The sequence below is a fragment of the Canis aureus genome, chromosome 4, assembly GCF_053574225.1.
Source record: "Canis aureus isolate CA01 chromosome 4, VMU_Caureus_v.1.0, whole genome shotgun sequence".
Taxonomy (NCBI): Eukaryota; Metazoa; Chordata; class Mammalia; order Carnivora; family Canidae; genus Canis; species Canis aureus.
Genome location: NC_135614.1, coordinates 36,042,528 through 36,066,868, shown reverse-complemented (window position 1 = coordinate 36,066,868; position 24,341 = coordinate 36,042,528). Strand labels below are relative to the sequence as shown.

Genomic DNA, 24,341 nt, shown 5'->3' with positions numbered 1-24,341 from the left:
CTTTTCAATTTTTTAAGTTTTCTAAGAGAACTTAAATTTTTAAAAACTGGTTTTATCTGGAAATACTTCGAAAATTACAGGAGAATTGCAAAAATAAACTAATACAAAGCACAGTCCTTATCCTGATTATCTTAGTATTGGGTTTTTCATTTATTTTTTCTGTCTCTTCTTGTGTGTATGTATACTCATATATGTGCATACTTGATTTTTTCCCCTGAATATTTAAAGGTAAATTACATATATCATAGTTTTTTACCCTTAAATATAGTGTATATTTCCTAGTCAGGTATAGGTCTCCATCTGTAGTAATCAAACTGCAGTAGTAAATTTAACATCGTTCCAATATTTTTACCTAATCTGCTGTTTCAGTTTGGTCATTTGACACAGTAACGTCCTTTATAACATTTTCTTCCCTCCTGGTACAGGGTCCAGTCTAGGGTGAGGTATTTTATTTAACTGCTAAATCTCTTTAGTCTCCTCTAACCTGGAATATTTCTATAATCTCTGTCTTTTATAACATTGGCATCCCCTGATCCCATTAAAAAAAGCATCTCATTTTGGTTTAGTCTCAAGTTTCTCTTGATTAGATTCAAGTTATTCATTCTAGGCCCGGTTACTGTATAAGTGATGATGTGTTCTTTTTTTTTTTTTCAGTGTATCACATCTGGAGGATATTCATTATGATCATCCAGTCAAGGGGTTGTCTCTTTATATATATATATATATATAAACTATTTTTTTCCCTTGCAACTCAAAAGCAGTCTTTGAAGAGATACTTTAAAACTATTCAAATACCCTATTTTTCATTAGACTATACTTTTAGATTTAGTATATGTGAGGATTCTTTCATGATCCAGTGTTTATTGTGCTGGTTGCAAAATAATCATTTTTCATCTCTCATACTCCCTCCACATTCACCAGTCAGTTCTTAGTACTGCTATAAGCCTGAGCCAACCCTTCTCCCTACTTTTTCTTTTATCAGTATAGACTCATGAATCTCTGTCCCTCTTTTTAAAGGTTGTATTTATTTGAGAGAGAGAAAGTGCACAAGTTGGGGGAGGGTGGGCAGCCCGGGTGGCTCAGCGGTTTAGTGCCGCCTTCAGCCCAGGGCCTGATCCTGGAGACCCTGGATTGAGTCCCACGTTGGGGTCCCTGCATGGAGCCTGCTTCTCCCTCTGCCTGTGTCTCTGCCTGCCCCCCCCCCCCCCCCGTGTATTCTCATGAATAAATAAATAAAATCTTAAAAAAAAAAAAATCACAAGTTGGGGGAGGGGTAGAGGAGAGGGAGAGAATCTCAAGCTGACTGCAGTGAGTGCGGAGCCCAGTGTGGGACTTGATCTCACAACTCCCAAGATCTTGACCTAGGCCACAATCAGGAGTCAGATCCTTAACTGACTGAGCCACCCAGGTATCCCTCTCTCTCTTTTTTAATGGCTCATAATTCATTACTTATTTTGGAGCTAATTTATCTTGATTTGGCTGGTTAAAAGCTGGAACTCTTGTATCTGTGACATGCCATCTTCTGTGAGCACTTCCTTATTTTCTGGCAGAACACAATGTTCCAGGTTCATCTTGTACCTCTGCTCCATCCCTGGAATCAGGCCCATTCTCTGATGAGTCTCTCCATTCCCTCTGGGGAATGGTATTAGAGGCCAAGATCTGGGCACTAAATGTGTTCTCATTGCTTCTTGACCCTTTTAGCAGATGGCAGTAGGAAGCATGCATGTATATGCATATATGTTCACATACATGTATAGGTTTCTTTTTTTTTTAATTTTTTATTTATTTATGATAGTCACAGAGAGAGAGAGAGAGAGGCAGAGACACAGGCAGAGGGAGAAGCAGGCTCCATGCACCAGGAACCCGACGTGGGATTCGATCCCGGGTCTCCAGGATCACGCCCTGGGCCAAAGGCAGGCGCTAAACTGCTGTGCCACCCAGGGATCCCCATGTATAGGTTTCTGCATGTGCACATACCTGTTCTAGAAATCATGAGTTCACAGTATCTCGAAACTGAACTATCTCCACAGGGTTCTTTCTTGCTTTCTCTCTAACCTTGACTCCCAGCAACATCAACACATTCACTCACCTATAACCTAAAATAGTTAGAGAATTGCTTTGTCCATTCTGTTAAAATAAATCTCATGTGTTCAGGATTTTGTTTTACTTTTTTGTTTTTGTAATCCTGTACTTGCCCCACCCTATGTTGCTACCTACCGACTAAGGGTATGAAGTGTAATACTGTGTTCATAAGTTGCTTAGATTAGTTCTGCCTGCCTCTTTGTCTTTCTGTCTTTTCTTCAGTGTTTGCTATTCATTTGAATTATGAATAAGTTTATTTGTTCTGGCTTGCTTTCAGTGTTAGGGTTTTTCCCCCTTTCATTCTTTCTAATTTGTTTTTTGAATATTTACAGCATTAATATGCTTCTAAAAATCACAAATACACAAAAAGTTCAGTGAAGAGTCACTTCATTGAGGTATGTTCCAGCCCATCACCCACCCCTTGTAGGGAACCAATTGCATTGTTATCTCCTTTATCCTTTTTGTGTTTCCTTTCTTATTTTAGGTATATGTGTGTGTATTTCTTAAAAGTAGGCTCCACACCCAGTGTGGAGCTTGAACTCACAACTCTGAGATCAAGAGTCGCATGCTTTATCAACTGAGCAAGCCAAGTGCTTGTGTTTCCTTTTTAAAAATAAACATGAATTTTCTTATTTTTGTTCCTTTTTATATAAAAAGTAGTATCTATATGTGCTCTTCTGTACTTTGTTTTTTTAAATTTAGTAATAACTCTTGGAAATCACTCTATAGGTTTATCATATATATATATAATTTTTTTGAAAATTGGATTTAGATTATATTTTTTCCTTAGTTTCTTTCTTCCTCCATTCTCTTACATGTTGTATACGTCCTTTAAATTATAGTTATATATGTATGGGTTATGTAAATATATACAATGTTGGGACAATTTTGTATATTCACATTCTTAAAATTATATGTTTTTTTTTATTTTAATGATATCGTTCTAATTTCAGTTGCAGATTTTATTTACATGTTGCTTTCTTAGCATTGGGCTTAGCTACTATAAAAGAAATCCCAAATAAGTTTTTAAACAGGTAGCTTCTTTTTCTCAGGCTTACCAATCCTTGGCTATTTATCTCCAGACTGATTTCAAGTTGCTCGGTTGTTAAGAGTCCAGCTTCCTCTGTGGTGGTGGTCTATCATCTCTACACTATTAAAGAGTATAGAAGGAGTGGGGAGATGAGGCAGCCATCCATCTCTAGGAGGCCAGGACCCATAAGGTGTACTTTACTTCTGTTCACACATCATTGACTAGGACTTAGTCATGTGCCCACATAAGCAGTAAGAGAAGTTGGAAAATCGGGACAAGCTTGTGTCCAGCTTAATATTTTTAAGAAAAAGAAGAGGAGAATGAATATTCTCTAATCATGGGTATCTCAAGATATTTACAGCTTCTCTTGCAACTGGTCCATTACATACTTAATGGCATTTTTAGTTGTAAAACCTGATACCTATTTTAGCTGATATTTTCACTGTGGCTCATTCTAGCATTTTTAATAGTTGCTGAATTGCAGGCTAAGATATATTAGTTTTCATCAAGTGCCAAATATTGAATTTATCTTTTATCTGGATGTTTTATAGTTTATGCTCAAATTTTGATTTTGAATTCTGATGTGATAATGGCTTGCTTCTATAAAATCATTGCTACCAATCATACTTTTGAAGTTACACTCACAACAACCGATTAGTAGTATGCATTGTTCTTCATGTAGATAGGAGTTAACGCAATTTTTTATAAAAATAGCCTGTTTCTTTAAAAGGTTTATTTGTGGAGTTTAATTGAATGAGGCAGAAAAGATCTTGAGCTCTTTCTCCCTTGTATCTGTGGATTACATTCTCTGCATAGTGCTCTATATTAACCTATTCTAAATGTCTTAATCTTAGCAGTTCATTCTTTTTTTTTTTTATTTCTTTTTTTTTTTTTTTTTTTTTTTTTTTAGCAGTTCATTCTTGATTTTAGTTTAGGGCATGATTGCATTTTCCCCTTTAAGTAATTTAATAATTTGAATATTTAACAAATTATGAAGATTTACTTAAGGATTCTTTTGGTCACAGGGTGGGACAATTTGAGATTATATAATTATGTTTAAAAGAAATTTCTTAAAGAACTAAAAGTTCTTCTAATCTTGGCAAAACTTTCTCCCTTGAACTCCTTCTCCTTCTCCCATCCGTCTTTTAAAAAATTCTTTGTAACTTTTTTTTAAATCAGTAAAGTTATTTTAAAGATTTATTTATTTATTTATTCATGAGAGACACAGAGAGGCAGAGACATAGGTAGAGAAGTAGGCTCCCCATAGGGAGCCTGATACGGAATTTGATCCCAGGACCCCCGGGATCATGCCATGAGCTGAAGGATACACTCAACTACTAAGCCACTCAGGCATCCCAAGTCAATAAATTTTTATTTAAGGAATTTTACATATGATTCCTTTCACTACTGATCACCATAGTTCCTCCAAATTAGAATCATAATCTTCAAAATAGCCCTTTTAAAAAGAACTTTAATTCAGTCCAGTTGTCACTGTCAGTCCAGAGTTCTTCTGGTTAGGCTTCTTTGATCTCCACTTGAATATGGACAGACTTTAAATATTCTCCACCTGTAATCTTCGGGATCCAATTGCTTTACTTTAGCGCCCTAGAAATCAAACTGTGGAAGTACATGGATTGCTATTTTGGCAAGTGATCTAAAATTATTAGTCCTTAATTGTTTCTAATATTGAAAAGTCTTGTCATTTCTGCTCTACTCCATGAGCCTAACAGTAAATGCTACAGGTCTCATTGTCATTACTGCAGTAACTTGTGTCTCAGTGTAGCCACATTAACAATTTCTGGACACTGGGATGCCTGGGTGGCTCAGTGGTTGAGCATCTGCCTTGAGCTCAGGTTGTGATCCCGGGGTCCTGGAATCGAGTTCCGCATCAGGCTCCCACAGTGAGTCTGCTTCTTCTGCCTCAGATTCTGCCTCTCTCTGTGTCTCTCATGAATAAATAAATAAAATATAATAAAAAACAACAAAGAGCAATTTCTGGACACTTTAATTTTTTTTTAAAGCCAAATTTAAATTAATTTTCTGCCTTTTTGAATTGCCACTAAAGCCCTGCATATGCACTTTGATTTTTTGGAACTCATTTAGTTGTAGAGCATGCTGATTGAATTACTTGTGAGTGCAATTCTGTTATGATACCCTTGTGTGGGTAAGGCTAGATGAATTCTAATCAATGTACTATATTTGTCTTCATTTAGTACATAGTCTTCTTTAAAACTCAGAAATAGATTTGGTACTGTTGTTAAAAAAATTCATATGGCTTAAAAGCAGTTATTTCAATTTTTTTTTTTCCTTTTAGGAGCCAGCTCAATGAAAGATAGCATAATATTATCATTTCTTCTTAGCTTTTGATGAAGGAGTTCTTTCCTCTGCTTTATAATTGTGATTCAATAAGCCAATCTGTTAAGCATGGTCTTGGCATTAAAATTGTAAAACCCAATTTTATTCATTATTCTCTTAGAAACTGGGTTCTCTGTCATGGATAAATGCTCCATAGGTTTGTTACTGGCATGTTTTTCCTTTCACTGTAATAGAGTGTTGTACTTGGGTTTTTTTCTTTTTTGTTAGGCCCCTGGAGAATTAAATAGAAGAGAATAGTATGTTTAAGATTACTAGGACTGAAATATGCTAAAATGATTCGAAATCATTTTTTAGACTGTTATTCAGGAGCTTTCTTATTTTGTTCTAAATATTCTTCTCATTAGGTTAGATTAGAACAAGCAGAATCCACAAATATTTTAACACTGAGAAAAGTTCAGGAATTTGGTTAATGTGATATGTCTGCTTTTTAAACCAGAACAGAATTAACCAGATTAAAAAGGTAAGCCTAGTGCAATCTGGATGACCTGGTTAAAACTTAGCTGGGCTGCTGAATGATAAGGATGATTTTCATCTCCCTTGAAAAGTTGGTTGCTATATGGTGTATTTACAGATACCGTACAGTGATTTTTACTAAGTGACCATAGCATGTAACATAGTATTTTTGTGGAGTCTCCATATACAAATCACTTAGGTGTATGTGGAATTTGGAGTGATGTAAAGAGCTCAAGAATTAATATCACCCTTCTTATCCACCCCCATCTCTTGTGTATGCGAGTGCATACTACATCCAAATGTTATTTTTTATTTTAATTTTTAATTAGTAGTATGTATCTTCATCTTCTCCCCCTCCTTATAATAAACCCTATATTAACCATGTAGAACTTTGAAGTAATAGTCAAGGAACAGTTCTAATTGGATCCACTTTCTTTTAGATGAGCATTAATATGATAAATCATCAAAACCTTTTAAAATAACAGTATTACTAAATTGCTTTATTCAACAGAGTAAACAAAGTTCATTGAATAGGTCCTTTTAACATAAGTTATTTGATTATTCTATGTACTGTTAGGCTAAATCCATTTTGAGTTGATTTTTGTGTATAGTGTAAGATAATGGTCCAATTTCATTCTTTTGTGTATGAGACCTAGTTTTCCCAGCATCATCTGTTGAAGAGACTATCCCCATTGTGTGTGTAGGTTTGGCACCCTTGGTGAAGATCATTAGACTATGTACATTTATTTCTTAGCTCTCTGTTTTGTTCCATTGGTCTTTATATCTGTTTATGCCAGTACCTCACTGTTTTGCTGGCAGAGACACAGGCAGAGGGAGAAGCAGGCTCCATGCAGGGAGCCCGACATGGGTCTTGGTCCCGGGACTCCAGGATCATGCACTGGGCCAAAGGCAGGTGCTAAACTGCTGAGCCACCCAGGGATCCCCTCCATCAATCCTTTTTAAAAAGAAGTAAAGCACTTGCACTTTGAGGCATCTGTTCTTTCCAAATGTCCTTTATCTTTCTGGGCTCATGACTGTGCTTTGGGTATTAAAGTTGCTTAAATGAGGGATCTAACAACTAGTAGGCATATATAGCTGATGTTTGAGAGAAAAACAGTAAGGAATAAAGAGCTGGGTTTTAAAATTTATGTTGAGTCTGTTCTATGTGGTTGTGTCTTAAGAGGCCTGATCAAGTCATTGCCTGGATATATAAATTGCGTTAGATTACCATTGTATCCTCACTTTATGTAAATGTGGTATGTAAGAAAAATGGGTTTATATACATAATACAGGTGAGAGACTTTATGCTCCTACTTTCATAGTAGGATTCCTTTTAGTATTAAGCATCTTCTAACATTTAATATGCAAATCAATTTAAACTTTTAGCTTTTAATAAACCAGTTCTTATGGAGCTTACACTTGTTATCTTCATGTCACAATGTGGTTATTTAAAGATAATATTTGAAAAAAGATAACTTTGATGCTTAATTCTAGTCTGTTAACTGCAGCTGGTAAGGGAAGATGGTTACATTTTTGACGTAGACTTTTTTTTTAAAGATTTATTTATTTTATTTATTTATTTATTTATTTATTTATTTATTTATTTACTTACTTACTTACTTACTTACGATCGACATAGAGAGAGTAGAGAGGCAGAGACACAGGAGGAGGGAGAAGCAGGCTCCATGCCGGGAGCCTGATGTGGGACTCGATCCCGGGATTCCAGGATAGTGCCCTGGGCCAAAGGCAGGCGCTAAACCGCTGAGCCACCCAGGGATCCTCTTGACGTAGACTTTTGGCCTATCTTAAAGTATGTTTCCCCACTTGTACTCTTATTTTTTGTAGTACTGAAAATGTGAAGATTATTATACTCTCAAAATCAGAAAATCTCTAGGGACACCATTTCTTTGAAGCTTAAAGGATAAAATTTTTGTTTAAAGATTTTATATATTTGGGGGATGGGGAGAGAGAGCGCAAGCATGGGGAGAGGGAGAAGCAGGCTCCTTGGCTGAGCCTGAGAGCCTGACTTGGGGCTTGATTCCAGGACCCTGGGATCATGACCTGAGCCTACGGCAGGTGCTTCACTGTCTGAGCCACCCAGGCACCTCTTTTTTTTGTTTTTGTTTTTTTCAGGCGCCTCTTAAAGGAAAAAATTTAACATTACTTTTGTAAAGGATAGAAAAAAAATGTTCTCCATTGTTTAATCAGTCTCCTTTGGAAAGTGAGGATTTTTTGTGGTTTTTATGCAGATTTAATTCTTTGGATTTGATTATAAAGGTTCATGGTTCTTTATTCTCAATTCTGAAATTCAGAGTGTTAAAACTGAAAATTATTTTCATTAAGTTTGCATTAAATTGATTTGCTAGTACACTGACCTGAACTGAGATGGAGCAGTTTACATCTTTATCCCACTTCATGGAAATATATATTTTGCTGCAGGAATCATATATGTTATTACATAGTACTGCTTTAGATTCCCCTGTGTTATGTAATATATGCTGTATATATACTATAACTACTTTTTAAAACTTTGAAAACTTCTTAGTAATGTTACTCATCTGGCCCCAACAGTTTCACTGAAAAATGAATAATATGGATCTTTATTACTTTTCATAAGCTGCCTTAACATTATTGGAAGAATAAACAGCATGAATCAGTAGTATGTGGAATAAAGTATATGTTGAATTAACTATCTTTTTTTTTTTTTTTAAGATTTTATTCATGAGAGAGAGGCAGAGACACAGGTAGAGGGAGAAGCAGGCTTCCTTCCTGTGGGGAGCCTGATATAGGGCTCAATCCCAAGACCCTGGGATCACGCCCTGAGCCAAAGGCAGATGCTCAACCACTGAGCCACCCAGGGATCCCGAATTAACTATCTTGATTAGTAAGTTAGTACAGGCTGATAATAGTTGCCCACAGCACCAATTGTTGATGTGATAGAACACCACAGTGATTCCATAGGCGTGGGGGCACATGCGAATACAAGCCAGGTATGGTCTATCCTGCTCTGTCTAGGATACGTGTTTAAGTATTTAAGTTATTCTTTGTGATTTTATTTTGTTTAGATGAGACACTTATATAAGGATGCAAAATGAGAAGGAAACAGTTAATCTTTTTCTCATTTCTCTAGTCTCCTACAAAAGCTGTATATAATGCTAGACATTGGAACCATCCAGACTCTGAAGAGCTGCCTGGGCCACCAATAGTAAAACCTCAGAGTGCCACAGTAAGTGAACTAAAAATTTTAATTTCATTTTTTTAAACCTGTTGCTTTTTATTTACAGTTTGAAAATCTTTGACTTTAACAGTTTATTTTGGACTCCTCATTAAAATTGAGCAGCTTCAGTTTAATTCATGGGAAAAGTGAGGGTTGTGGACACGATTACTGAAGTTCTGATGCTACTAGTTTATAGATAAAAGCCTTAAAAACATTGGAACACGTTTTTCTCCTGACCCAGATCTTATGGAATTACTGTACTTAGTGTTTTAAGGGTAAATTATTCCATATTTGAAGTTTATGTTAGCTATTAAGACTATTATAAATTATATCCTATGTAGCTTTGAGTGGTTAATTTACTTTTTGGAGGAGAACTTTTTCCTGCATTCCAGTAATAGCTTTCAATTAAAAGCACATATGAAAAATTCTTATCAAGTTATTTTCTTTAGAATAACTGGAAGGACCATAGATTAATACTTTTAAATTATTGGTAATACCTCAGTCACAGTATGTCAAGGAATGAATCTTTATAACGACAAAAGAATTAGGGATAGAGCTCTTTCTAAAATATAATAATATACAGTTCCCTGTTTTCTTAAATTTGAATATATTAAACTCTGTATACTAGTATAAAATCATCCTTGTGTATATTAGTAATTATATACCAGGCTTTTATTATGATTATTTATACCCTACATTACAGATTCTTTATTTTAAAAGTTCTCTTGTCTATCTGTTGTGATTTTCTTGTCCCATTCCTGGCCTTTTATCAGTGCTATTTATGTGTGTAATTGTGGTTCTTTATTCCTTCTAATGGTCTTGGAGACAAGTAACAAATCATGTCATAAGGTTCAAAAAGACCAGAAGGAATTCCTGAGCGGTTCTTTTATGAGTCTTACCTAGCAGTGCATAGAATTTTAAAGTAGCCCTTATGACCTTTCAGAGGCCTCCTTTTTTTTAATTTTTAAGCCAAATTTGCTAGGTAGATGAGATGTTACTATTTTTATATATTTAGAACAATAATTTAATACCTTTATTAATAGGTGAGGCTGTCTTCAAAGGAACCAAATCAAAAAGATGATGGAGTTTTTAAGGCTCCTGCACCACCACCCAAAGTGATAAAAACTGTGACAATACCTACTCAGCCCTACCAAGATATAGTTACTGCACTGAAATGCAGAAAAGAAGACAAAGAAGTAAGCAGCCATATACAGTTTTACTGCACGTGGATAGATTTTTGTATGTAACATTTAGCCTTTAAAAATGTCTTGAACAGATATCCACGAACTTACCTTTCCTAGTACTACCAGTGTTTTCAAAACATTTCTTTTAGTTGCCATATAATGAACTCTTCTATACACTTCTAAATGAAATACAGCTCATAGATTTTAATGTGCTGGTTCATGGTTACCAAAGAAGTGGACTTATTTTTTCTTCGCAGTTGTATACTGTTGTTCAGCATGTGAAGCACTTCAATGATGTGGTGGAATTTGGTGAGAATCAAGAATTCACTGATGACATTGAGTACCTGTTAAGTGGCTTAAAGAGCACTCAGCCTCTAAACACACGTTGCCTTAGGTGAGGTCTTATTTTTATATTTGATAAATGTATGCATGCTCTCACTAAAATTTTCCAACCAAAGAGCCAAACATTTGTGATTTTGTTATCATGAATATAGTTTATAGCCCATGGTAGTAAGTTAAAAGTGGCTGATTTTTTATATAGGGACTTGATTCTGCATGGACAGAGGAAAGGTGGATGCTTGTACCCTATTAGCATAGTATAGGCTTTAATTTAGAGATGCTTAAAAGAAGTGTTAGGCTAAAAAAGTCTTTTTCAGTCCCAGATTTTAGACAAATGATAAATGTGTTTGATTTAAGCATGTTTTGATTTGGATCATCCTTCACATACTATAATGGATTGAATATCTTAATTTGATTGAATTATCCAGTCAGTTGGAATATATCCTTTCAAGTATTATCTATAGTCTTCCATGTATCAGAAGCATTATGAAAGGTAGTTGAGACTTTTTGCTTTTAATGGTAGTAGTAGTGTAAGGAATACAATGATGATCATTGTTATTTATACTAATCACTTAACTATGTATGATTTTTAATAATTAGGTTTGCCCGTGTGTTTTATATTGCTATCCATATGGGCAAGTGGCTTGACACCCCTTCTCTTCCCCATTTGCTTCTCTTGGTATTGTGCTAACAAAAAACTAATGACTACCTATTTTCAATACCCCCTAACCTGGTCTGTTTTCTCCTAGTGTTATTAGCTTGGCTACTAAATGTGCCATGCCCAGTTTTCGAATGCACCTGAGAGCACATGGAATGGTAGCAATGGTCTTTAAAACCTTGGATGATTCCCAGCACCATCAGGTATTTTTAAGTTTCTGGTTTTAGGAAGCATTATTTAAAAATTTTTAGTCTATTTGGCAGCACCTGGTGGCTCAGTCAGTTAAGCGCTTGACTCTTGATTTTGCTTGGGTCATGATCTCTTCTTGGTTGTGGGATTGAGTCATCCTAGCTTTATATTTTTGACAAATTTAGCTGTGTTTATTTTATAGAAAAAATAGCTAAGTGTCTGATGCAGACTTTAAGACACCTATACATTATTGATTTAAGATTAAAATTCAACTTTATTAACTATATCATAAAGTGAGGTAGAGTATAAAAAATTTTGTGTGTATATGCAAAGCTGGAACAATGGTCTATAAATTCAGCATAGAATGGCTAAAGAGAAATGTATTGCCACTCACATTCTTCTAGTTTGGGAGTTTTGATATGGGGAAGACGTCTAGAAAGGAAAATTTTAAGTAACAGCTTTATTAAATTCATATTTTCCTCGAGTATTCTAAAGGAGGGGGGGGCATTTTCATTGAATAAAACATTTTCAAGGCTTCCAACATGTGAACAAATGTCAAAACAGTGTCATTAACTGAAATGTCACCAATTACTCACATTAACTTTTATTTTTATCTTTTGAAGAATCTGTCCCTTTGTACAGCTGCCCTCATGTACATACTGAGTAGAGATCGTCTGAACATGGATCTTGATAGAGCTAGCCTAGATCTAATGATTCGACTTCTAGAACTGGAACAAGATGCTTCTTCAGCTAAGCTACTGAATGAAAAAGACATGAACAAAATCAAAGAAAAAATTCGAAGGCTCTGTGAAACTGTACACAACAAGCATCTTGATCTAGAAAATATAACGGTGGGTTCCTTCCTTCCACTGTAAAATCTAAAATTACTTTCAGAAATTTTATATTAGTCACAGTAGGTGTGTGACTTTGAGAAATCATTTAACCTCTTGGTCAAAATTGGGAAGCTCTTCTAAAGTTTAGCTCTGAGCATAATTCTGTTCCTAAATTCCTAAACTATCCCGTGTATATTTAGATGGTTTGCCAGTAAATTTTCTTACATTTTGTCTATCCTTTCTCTTGTGTGTGTGTATATATTAACTATATTTAGGCTATTAGGGATTTTAATTCTCAGTCTCTGGGTTTCAGGAATAAAGATGCAGAGGATTTGCAAGGGCCATTTAAATGAGTAATCACTCCAGAGTATCTCAAGGTGTCTGGTTAACTCCTCCAGGGTCCAAGACTCAGAAGGAAGTTTTGTAGGCACCTGCCTTCCCTGGAACAGTGTTTGTCATAATACTGGGGTCTCTTAGGCTCAGCCCACCTCCTGAAGTTTAATCTGGCTGTCTTGCTTCTGGTTGATTCCAATTCTCCTTTCCTCTGGCTTTTTTTACTTATAGAATCAGTAATATCCCCACAGGTTACTAGCCAGTAGAAGATGATTTGCCTTGTCATTTTGAAAAGATAAGATTATTTATTTATATATAACCTGACTTTCAGATATTTCCAACATCAAAACTGTATAAACATTGTTTTTTCTACTGCCTCGTAAACTGAAGATTGCAGCATTTGCTTCAAAATTTATAGAATGCTTTTTGCTAGCCAACTATGACTTAGGGATATTGGTCTGTTTAAGGTAGAGTAAGATATTTGTATAAAACAGGCTTGAGGGAGAGAAGAGCAGGTTAACATTAAAAGGCAAGATACCAAATTGAATATACTCAGTACTTATTAAAGTTGAAAAAATACCTGCTAAGCTCAGGTGGTGTATAAAGATGCCTCTATCTCACTAGACTATTTGTATACTGTGTTTAAAATATATTTCTAGAGCAGCCCAGGTGGCTCAGTGGTTTAGTGCCGCCTTCAGCCCAGGGTGTGATCCTGGAGACCTGGGATGAGTCCCACGTTGGGCTCCCTGCAGGAAGCCTGCTTCTCCCTCTGCCTGTGTCTCTGCCTCTCTCTCTGTGTGCCTCTCATGAATAAATAAATAAAATCTTTAAAAATATATATTTCTAATTTTTAACACTTTTGCTGCCTATACAGATTTTTATTTAATGATATGAAAGAAGAAGTTTGAGATAATTTTTATTTGCTGCATCATTGAATAAATGTACCTTTTTTGCAGAGGTTTCCCATGTTCAACATTTTAGATTCTTCCCAGGCATTTGCTGTTAAAATAACATGGTGATAAACTTGTTCACTGAATTTTCTCCATGGTTTGTTGAATTTATTAGGATGGTAAATAGTGATATAATAACTTTCTTATATCATGTTAAGTAATTTACTTACTTGATTAAAATGAGAACACAGTTGCTAATTGCCTCTTTTTCCTCCCAATTTCGGTTTTCTTGAATATTGTATTTGTTTTAAATCTTACAACAGATGTTATTTTCTATATTGATTATCCCTCTACTCATTAGGGTTTTTTTTTATTAATTTTTCCTTGATATATGCTATTTTTGAAGTGCCATGGAAGATAATTTAAAATAGTTTTCTCATATAGAATTCATGTAACTGAGAGCTAACAATTGCTGATTAGTATTCTGATTAATGATTTGACTATGCTTTAACTCTCTGAGGACAAGTCCAATTTTTATATAAATTGAATTGTAGGTTATTTTTAATTGCTACCTTACGAGTAGGCTATATCAATATAGCCTAAAACATCAGACAATTCTTTTTATGTCTATAGGAGACAAACTGAAATCCCTTTTTAACATACAAACTTTATGATTTTTTGCTATTTTAACATCAAATTACTGTCCCCTTTCTATAACAAAGAAAGCCTCATTAGGCTTCAGCTTTATTATTACTGTGAGTTAGTATACCTGAATTGATCTCATTAAATTACTTTTTCCGGGACTTAGAATAAGAATTGGGCAAAATAGAATCTTTTTATAGTGATGTTTTCTAATTCTTTGTCACCTTGGACCGCATCAACCTTTTCTTTTTTTTTTTTTTTTTTTTTTTTAAGGAATAGACTAAAATAGTCTAGATCTCTTCTAAGTCTATAATACTAAGATTTTTGCTGGTAAGCTCTGGTTTTTACATTTCTCTCTATCTAATCTATCTTCTAAATAGGCCAGGAGGACTTAATGTAAACTTGTATCTTTGAAAGGAAAGATGGTTTGGAAAGAAAACCAGGTCTTATCAGCTTTGCTAATTTTGTTATGCTGTTGTTCTTATTGCAACAGGAACCAGATTGTTCTTTGTTGGAGGGTGGCCATATGCTTTTAAAAGGAAACACAGTGAGAAAGAAAAATAATAATTAAAGTCAAATCAAGAGGAAGAAAACCTCTAGTCCAGTTGTAACTTACTGTTCTATGTTTCCTCTAGTGGTAGTTCTCAATCATTATTTACATATACAAGCTGCTAACCCTGCATATAAAGTTAAAGATTGGTGAATCTGAACCCCTAAAAGTAACAGGGTATTTATTTATTTATTATTATTTATTATTTTTTTTAGGGTTTTTATTTAGAATAGATAAGAAAATCTACAGAAAAGTAAGAACAAAACAAGTAGCTTTACAAGGAAAATAATGATTGATAGGGGACTCACTTGTAGTAGGAGAAATACAGTTAGTTTATAAATATGTGAAAAAATATACAAGTTTACTGTAGTTAGAAAAATTCAAACCAAAGCAAGAAGAGATCATTGTTTAGCCTTTGGCAAAAATGTAGTGATAATGAGTGCTTTTGAGGATTTGGAGCCACTGACATACCTGCAGTTTGCTCCTGGATTTAAGTGTTACAGCTTTTGTGGTGAATTAATCCAATATAGTGATTTATAGTTAATATACATTTGCACTTTGATTCAACAGTTGTATTTTTGTGCCTCTGTACCAAAAAAATAACAGCACCAATTATTTTATTGGATTGACAAATGATAGACTACTTTAAATAAGGGGTTTTCTCTGTGAAACAAGCCAGTGGTTAAAAATGTTTCTTCAACTTAGACTATTCTGATAAAAATTAGTTCCATTTTGCTTATAAAAGTACTTACTGTATTATATATATATTTTTTAAAGATTTATTTTTATTTATTTATGAGAGAGAGATTGAGAGGCAGAGACACAGGCAGAGGGAGAAACAGGCTCCATGCCGGGAGCCCGACGTGGGACTCGATCCCGGGACTCCAGGATTGCGCCCTGGGCCAAAGGCAGGCGCGAAACCGCTGAGCCACCCAGGGATCCCTACTTACTGTATTATAAAGAATACTATGGGCTGGTCGCGTGCAGTGAACTTGTCTAAAAACAATCTCCAGAAGTGTTGCCTCAGAATTATTGCTAAAAGTCAATATTCATTAATGGTGCCTCTTGTTTTAGACTGGGCATTTAGCTATGGAGACCTTGCTGTCCCTTACTTCTAAACGAGCAGGAGACTGGTTTAAAGAAGAACTCCGGCTTTTGGGTGGTCTGGATCATATTGTAGATAAAGGTATGACATAAACACATACAACATTTTTATATGTTACTTAAAGCCTGAAGAAAATATTCTATGTACATACTTCAGAAAAATTACTGCATTATTTTAAAAGATCTGTTCTTTTTAGTAGCATCTTGTAAAATTTGAACTTTTAAAGGAAAAGCCATTAGATTAGCACTGTGATATTGGGGAATTATGGAAATAATTACAATAAAAGGCTCATATATTTCAACATATCAGAGTTTTATGAAAGTCAGAATAAATAATGTTCAGAGAGGTTCTTGCATACTCAAATGTATACAGATATCTTTTAATGTTAGTTAAGGGGGCAAATATTGTGATGAGACATACTAATTTTATATCCATTTCATTTCTCCTAGTGAAAGAATGTGTGGATCATTTAAGTAGAGATGAAGATGAAGAGAAACTGGTAGCCTCATTATGGGGAGCAGAGAGATGTTTACGAGTTTTAGAAAGTGTAAGTATGGACAACTGTGTTGAGAAAATTATTTAATTATAACTGTGTGTGGGACACTGTCAAATATTTTATATTAAATGTACCCAAAGTTAGTTAGTTTTACTTCTGTAATCCAAATTGAAATTATTATGCATTCTTTGAGCAGCCAATGTTAATGAACAAGTTAACCAGTTTAGTTTAAGAACATGTATATTGTCACTCTTTGGGAAGCCTTGCATGTTCAGGTTTCGTTTTTTTTACTTCAGAATGTTACTGTTCTTCCTTAATGTGGAATTCTGCTTACATATATTAACTTGTTTGTGGAAAATGATAGTTAAGAGGTGTCAGGTTTTTGTTTTTTAATTAATAAGGATTTCCATAACTTAGCTATTTGGGTCACATTGTAATCACAGCTTATATTTGGCTTTGAAGAATGATACTTTTAAACCGCGTGTGCTGTAAGTATATTTGTCCTTTGGCTTTTATGAGTGATTTAACCTAGTTCAGTGTAGGTTACAGTTTATGCTGCCAGTACATTTCAGAATGAATAGATTGGATTAGCTAGGTACTTTTTAAACCTCTGGGAAAATAACCTAGTGTACATTAAAAGTTCCTGGTGTGGGCAAACTGGAAATTGTTCTTCTCACTTTTAGAGTGCTTCAGGTGAATTAAGCCGGTAGTATTTTTTTTATTCTAAATGAATCCACTTAGGAGTTTATTAGTTATAAATTAGAGACTGCTCTTTTCTGACGTTCGGAGTGATTGGTAATTCGTTACAATGAATGTGTAGTGCAAAATTTGTTACTTAATGAGGAAGCAATTATAACAGTGTTTTAATTTTGTAATAAAGGAATAGCTCTCTACTGTAAATTTGGAACATGCTGGTTATTTCCTTAGATGACAAGGGCTGATTCTTTCCTATCTTTGTCTTTTACAGTATAGGGGATAGTATATTGTATGTGAATGAATGATAGCTATGGATTGCCACAGTTATTTCACATTTTCCCCTTTTAGGTAACAGTGCATAATCCAGAGAATCAAAGCTACTTGATAGCATATAAAGATTCACAACTCATTGTTTCTTCAGCTAAGTAAGTTTTTCTTAAATATCATGCTATTTACTCTGGTGCCTGGGTGGTACAGCTGGTTAAGTGTCCAGTTTGGCTCAGGTCATGATCTCAGGGTCCTGGGACCAAGCCCCTGTCCGGCTCCGTGTTCAGCAGGGAGTCTGCTTGAGATTATCTCTCTCTCCGTCTGTCCCTTTTGTTGTGTGCTCACTCTCTCGCTCTCTAAAATAAATAAATTTTAAAAAATAATAAATCTTGCTGTTTATTTAAGGCATTTGAGTTGACCATAAAGGTTTCTACTTCGTAAAATACTTCTGTCAAGTTCTGTGAACCAGAACTAGTATAGTGTAGTACAAAAGTTAGGAATACACATTCTGGAGCCAGAATGACTAAACGTAGTTCCCAGCTTCATGACTTCAGCCCTGTCACTTTGGGCAAGTCATTTACTGGGCTACACGTTCTCTAGAAGGGGGGGTAATAATTGCATCTACCTACCTGGTTTTTTTTTTTTTTTTTTTAAGATTTTATGTATTTATTGATGAAAGACAGAGAGAGGCAGAGACACAGGCAGAGGGTGAAGCAGGCTCCCTGCAGGGAACCTGATGTGGGACTCGATCCTGGGACCCCAGGGTCACACCCTGAGCCAAAGGCACTCAACCACTAAGCCACCTAGGCATCCCTACCTACCTGGTTGTAACAATAAAAAGAAATTTTATATATATGCTTAATATGTGTTAAACTATATACATTTTCAAAAATATGTATTAAATATGTGTATATGTAAAATATTTTAAGTGATTTTTAAATGTCTCATATACTGTGTACAATATGTATTAAGGTGTTAAAGTATAAAGGCCTAAACAATTCTTAGCATATGGTAAAAACTACATATTAATCCTTATTTTTACTGTATATGGTCTTTTTCTTTTTTTTTTTTTTTTATATGGTCTTTTTCTAACCCTCTTCATCCTTCGTACCTGTTCCTGCAGATCTCTGTTGCAGCTCCCCCTCTTTCACACTCTTTGTCCAGTTTATATGACATCAGGCTAATGCTATCACCTCAGTTCATGTAAAATTGCCAGTTTTTCTCCAGCCTTGGTTCAGGCTTACTACAACAGTCTCTTCCTAATATCTCCGTCCTAGTTCTTGGTATCTCTGCCCTAGTTCTCTGGCCTCCAGCATGTCCGACATGATACCACAGGGGCTCCACTTTTTAAAAATAATCCCAAATTCCAAATCTCTTATTGTCTTTCAGTGTGTGTCCAAAGTCCTTGGAATAATATCAGAGGCCCAGTGTTGCCTGACTCAAGTTTGTCTGTTTTTTAATCTCTTATTTTGGTGCATTTCAAACATAGACAAAAATAGACAAATAGTATGATAAATCCTGATGCACATGCTATTCATCTTGAATAATCATCACCCATTGGCAGTCTTGTTTCCATCTGTAAACCCTATTTCTATATTATTTTGAAGCAAATTACAGATTTCATATAATTTAATCCATTAAAAACTTGAGTATAATTTCTTAAAAGAGGACTCTTTAAAAGATGTAACCACAGCACTATTTTCATACCCTATAAATGACTGATTGCTTAATATTATCATATGTCTAGTCAGTATCCAGATTTCCAATAGTCTTAAATTTCTGGTAGTCTTTAGTTTTCATTAGATCTATAGGTTTCCCCTCTTTTTTGGCCTTATGTTTATAAATTTTGTATCACACATAGTACCCTAACACTCCTCTCTCTGGCTTTTTAACTTTTCAGTAGGAACCTGATAAATGCAGGGATAGCATATTGAAAGATGAATATACACCCCCACTGTTCTCCTCTCGTTTACCAACCCAAACCGTGACAATAACAGCATGGTAGTTCTGGTTAACATCTTCAAACATCTGAACAACAAATTATTTTAGATTAGATATGAGGAACACCTTCCTAACCGTATGGTCTGTTTTAAGGAGAAGCCTCTTAGAGAGGGACTAGATAACACCACAATTTTCTTTAAGGGTTTTGTATAGTATATATAGCACATGAGGAATCAACTGACAGAGTCAGCTTACTTCATCTCTCAGAGACTTTTTTAAATTAACAGACTTGATGATTTAAAGAGAGGCTTCTGGGATCCCTGGGTGGCGCAGAGGTTTGGCGCCTGCCTTTGGCCCAGGGGCGTGATCCTGGAGACCCGGGATCGAATCCCACATCGGGCTCCTGGTGCATGGAGCCTGCTTCTCCCTCTGCCTGTGTCTCTGCCCCTCTCTCTCTCTCTCTCTCTCTCTCTCTCTGTGTGTGACTATCATAAAAAAAAAAAAAAAAAAAAAAAAAAGCCAGATTATGGAAATGTAAATAAATAAATAAATAAATAAATAAATAAATAAATAGAGAGAGGCTTCAGAAATACTACACTCACTTAAGGATTACATTTCCTTGTTATTTTGGATAGCATCTTGAGAATCTTTGGGATGCAGCTGATAGCCTTATATGGCTGGCAGGAGACATGTCAGTTAAATGACTTCATGTTAAAAAATATGATTTGCTCTAATTTTTATGAACTATTTAATACCATCTATGCAGGATTATTTTTTTTATGCAGGATTATTTATTATGTAAATTTACCTGCTAAGAGCTTGCATCCTAAATAAAGAACATCTGAATGAAATTCAGAAATGTCCAGTGTTAGCTTTTAGAGGTTTTACCTTGTTTGGGGAGGCATTGTTTATTGTGTTGGAGAGATTGGTAAAATGGGGACTTTAGTACAAATGTAAACTTCTGCATTGACTTTATAATTTTAGCTTTACTTAGAAAAATTTAAATTAATTGAGTTTTCTTAAAATTTAATGCTTAGTATGGTATTAATATATGACTAAATAGTTAATACATTATAACTTCTGGAGTAGAAAGAGAAATTAATTTGGCAGCATTTATGACATTTAAAATATTTAAGGTACAAGTAGTAGTTCTTAGTGTATAACTAAATTTGTTTTCTCTTAAGAGCATTACAGCATTGTGAAGGATTGATTCAGCAGTATAACCGTGCTGAGAACAGTATATGCTTACCTGACAGTAAGCCTCTGCCTCACCAGAATGTAACCAACCATGTGGGCAAAGCCGTAGAAGACTGCATGAGGGCCATCATTGGGGTATTGCTCAATTTAACTAATGATAATGGTAAGTAATATTTTCTACACATATTCTCACTGAAATAATGTATATTACATGTAAAAACAAGTTATTACCCTTGTTTCTTTTTTTAATGTAGTGATTTTTTTTTTTTTTTAAATCTCCATCATGTAATTCACTTATGTATATCGGTAGAGCTACTTATAGGGGTGATACTGTCAGGACTGGCCCAGTAGCTTGGTTTGGAAATAGTACAGCCAAAAATATATTTCAATAAAGAAATAGCTATACATTTCTAACTTTTAATATCGATGTTAATGAATATTGTTTAGTATTGTCATATAGAAGAATCCCATTGTATAATTTTCACGTTGTAATCATCTTTATTGCAGAGTGGGGCAGCACCAAAACGGGAGAACAGGATGGCTTGATTGGCACAGCAATGAACTGTGTGCTTCAGGTTCCAAAGTACCTACCTCAGGAGCAGAGATTTGATATTCGAGTGCTGGTGAGTTAGAGGGACTGTTGCAGAAAGGAACATTTGATCTATTAAAATGATAAAAACATCATCTTAGTTTTGGGTTTAAGAACCAGCTGTTTGATATACTGTGGATTTCACTGGTTCCTTGTGAACATAATTCATATCGTACAAAAGGGAGCCATGAGGAGCTCTGTAAAAAATAAAACTGTAGGAACTAAAAGTGGCAATTTTTAAAAAGCGGTAAAATCATCGGAAGCACCACTCTCTTACATACTGGTTTTTAACCTTTAGTGGATGGTAGAGTACTGATTAGTTTTTTAGCTGAACAAAAATTATGTGTGTTGTGTTGCTATGCTTTTAATTCTCACCTGTAGTAATATGCATGTTTTTATTTTTGTAGGGCTTAGGTCTACTGATAAATCTAGTGGAGTATAGTGCTCGGAATCGGCACTGTCTTGTCAACATGGAAACATCATGTTCTTTTGATTCTTCCCTCTGTAGTGGAGAAGGAGATGATAGTTTAAGGATAGCTGGACAAATTCATGCCGTTCAGGCCTTAGTGCAGGTAAGCAGCAACTTAAAAAAAAGCTAACATCTTCAGGTTGTTGTATTGTCCAACTTGTTCATCAGCTGCACCTCTCCCCCTTCGTCCTCTCCCCCTCCTTGTTTTGTGTGTGTGTGTCTGTCTCTCTCACCATTACCAGTTCACTGAGAGGTACACTGGGTTAAAGTGTATACCCTTCCTTACTTTATTCCACTGACAGTTCAACTGTAATAATCACTCCTTAGGCGTTGTTAGTGAAAAGTAGAAACAAGGTGTATTTGTTGATGAATCAAAAGTTTATTTTTTTCAGATTTTATTTACTCATGAGAGACACAGAGAGGCAGAGACATACATAGGCAGAGAGAGAAGCAGGCTCCCTGTGGGAGCTCAATCCTAGGACCCTGGGATTAATGATTAACTCACTGAGCCACGCAGGTCCCCTCAAAAAAGGTCATTAATGACAAATTGTGAATCAAATCTCAGCCCTGATCCCATCCAGTTTCAAATCCTTCAGCATTTATTTCCTGGTCTGATCTAGGTCTAGTACTTTGTGTTCCTGAATATCGGGCCATACCTTTCTGCTTCTTTGGGCAGTGAGAGGGGAGTTACTTTTCAAAGTATGTCTGTGGAGTAATATCCTGGCTTAAGAATTGTGTCAGAGGGCACCTGGGTGGCCCAGTCAGTTAAGTGTCTGCCTTTAATTCAGGTCATGATTCCAGGGTCCTGGGATCAAGCCCAGGAATGGGCTCTCTGCTCAGTGGAGAGCCTCCTTCTTCCTCCCCCTGTCCTCATCCTGCTCACCACCCCCTTGTGCATACATGCACTCTCCCCCACCCCAAATACATAAATAAAATATTTTTATTTATTTTTATTTTTAAAAGATTTTATTTATTTATTCATGAGAGATAGAGGCAGACACAGGCAGAGGGAGAAGCAGGCTCCATGCAGGGAGCCCGACGCAGGACTCGATCCCAGGTGTCCAGGATCAGGTCCTGGGCGGAAGGCAGGCGTCAAACCGCTAAGCTACCCAGGCATCCTGAATAAAATCTCTAAAAAGGAATTGTGTCAGAATATGTATATTTAAAAATTGATGTCTCTGTGGGGTGTCTGGATGCCTCAGTTGGAAGAGCATGTGGCACTTGATTGCAGAGTCATGAGCTCGGGCCCCACGTTGAGTACAGAGATTAATAAATAAACGTAAAAAAATAAAATTAATGTCCCCAATTCACCTGATCCTAGCCACTAAACATACTCCCTCTCCTCAATTTACATGTCAGTCTTTGTTTCTTAACAATGGTGGTCATTGCAGTTTTTACTTCTTTTCCAGCCTAATAGGTTCCTAACTACCTTTGTTATTTCTTTCCTTAAATAACAATTGGCTTGTGTTCAGAACTGATAATAAACTATTTCATTGTTTCTGAAACCTTTGCCATTCTGTTAATCCTTTTGGTCTTTTTTCAAACTAGTAATACTTAAAAGAAGATAATCCACAACAGTTTGATCTTTCCCTGAGTCATAACTAGGACTCCTCATTCTCTTCTCAAATATTTTAATCTCAGGAGTTCTTTTACACTCTTGAAAATTATTGAGGACTCCAGAGAATTTTAGATTATGTGTGTTCGAGCAATTGATATTTACTGAATTTGAAATCAAAACAAAATTACAAAACAAAGGCACTTGTTCCATTAGCCATCAGAGCAATATCAATCACACAGTATGTAGATCCTGGAAAACACTGTACACTTTCATTCGTGAGAGAATGAAAGAGGTCAGTTGACCTCTCAGTATTATTATGAATATGATTTTGACCTCATAGTTTTTCCAGAGGGGTTTTGGGGACCACTAAATTTTTAAAGAAATTTAAAAACTACTTTCATATAAGCTCAGATTTTATTTTCTTAAGGGGTTAATAGCTTAAAATCCACTCTTCCATATACTCAGCAAATTTTTGAGATCTAGTTGGCATTTGATTTTTGGTAGTTGTTTTTAGTAACTTGGAGTTTTTGTCAAATCGTAATATAGTAAATGCTTTATATTCACTCAGAGCACTGTACCAGCACAAGGAAGATAAAGCACATGAAAGCAAGGAATTCAGTGTGTTACCTTTTGACTTAAAAGCTTTCACTGTGTACTTAAAATGTTAATAATATTAGTTGGGGTCCAGTTCTGAGTCTGAGACCTTTTGCTTTTTAATTTACTGGTGCTTATTTATCTCTGTTTTTATTTAATTTTTAAATTTTTATCTATTTCCGTTAGAGAAAGCAAGCAGGCGGGGCGGGGGTAGTGATGGTGGGGAGGAGTAGAGGGAGAGAGAGAATCTTAAGCAGGCCCCACACCTACTGCAGAGCCTGACACAGAGCTTGATATCATAACCCTGAGATCATGATCTGAGCCAAAATCAAGAGTCCAACACTTAACCAACTGAGCCACCCAGGCATCACTTATCTCTTATCTTCTTTCTTTTTAAAGAAGTTATGTTGCTTTTCCCCAATATTATGTAGTTTTATTTAGTGTCCTTTCTTAATTTATTCAGTCTGCTTAGGCTTTAAAAACATTGTTTTACATCATTCGTAGTTTTTGCTTGATCTATCCGGTCATTATTATCCAATTTAAAGGCAAGTGTCGAGATTTGCATTCTTTAAAACAGAATGTCTGTATTATTAGATACATTTAATTTATTTGATTGACTCCCAGTAGCATTTTTTTTTTTAAAGATTTTATTT

General features: G+C 35.4%; 1 protein-coding gene across 3 annotated transcripts in view; it reads left to right on the top strand.

The window, feature by feature from the left end:
* The window catches only part of WAPL (WAPL cohesin release factor), an 81,573-nt gene that overhangs the window by 46,425 nt on the left and 10,807 nt on the right, over positions 1-24,341 (top strand). For all 3 annotated transcript variants that reach the window (XM_077895254.1, XM_077895253.1, XM_077895255.1), the window contains exons 5-15: positions 9,072-9,167; positions 10,202-10,354; positions 10,600-10,736; positions 11,431-11,542; positions 12,152-12,379; positions 15,851-15,962; positions 16,331-16,428; positions 17,422-17,498; positions 20,466-20,641; positions 20,986-21,101; positions 21,475-21,639. In XM_077895254.1, coding sequence (XP_077751380.1) covers positions 9,072-9,167; positions 10,202-10,354; positions 10,600-10,736; positions 11,431-11,542; positions 12,152-12,379; positions 15,851-15,962; positions 16,331-16,428; positions 17,422-17,498; positions 20,466-20,641; positions 20,986-21,101; positions 21,475-21,639 — 1,470 coding nt within the window. The remainder of the gene's footprint in view (positions 1-9,071; positions 9,168-10,201; positions 10,355-10,599; positions 10,737-11,430; positions 11,543-12,151; positions 12,380-15,850; positions 15,963-16,330; positions 16,429-17,421; positions 17,499-20,465; positions 20,642-20,985; positions 21,102-21,474; positions 21,640-24,341) is intronic.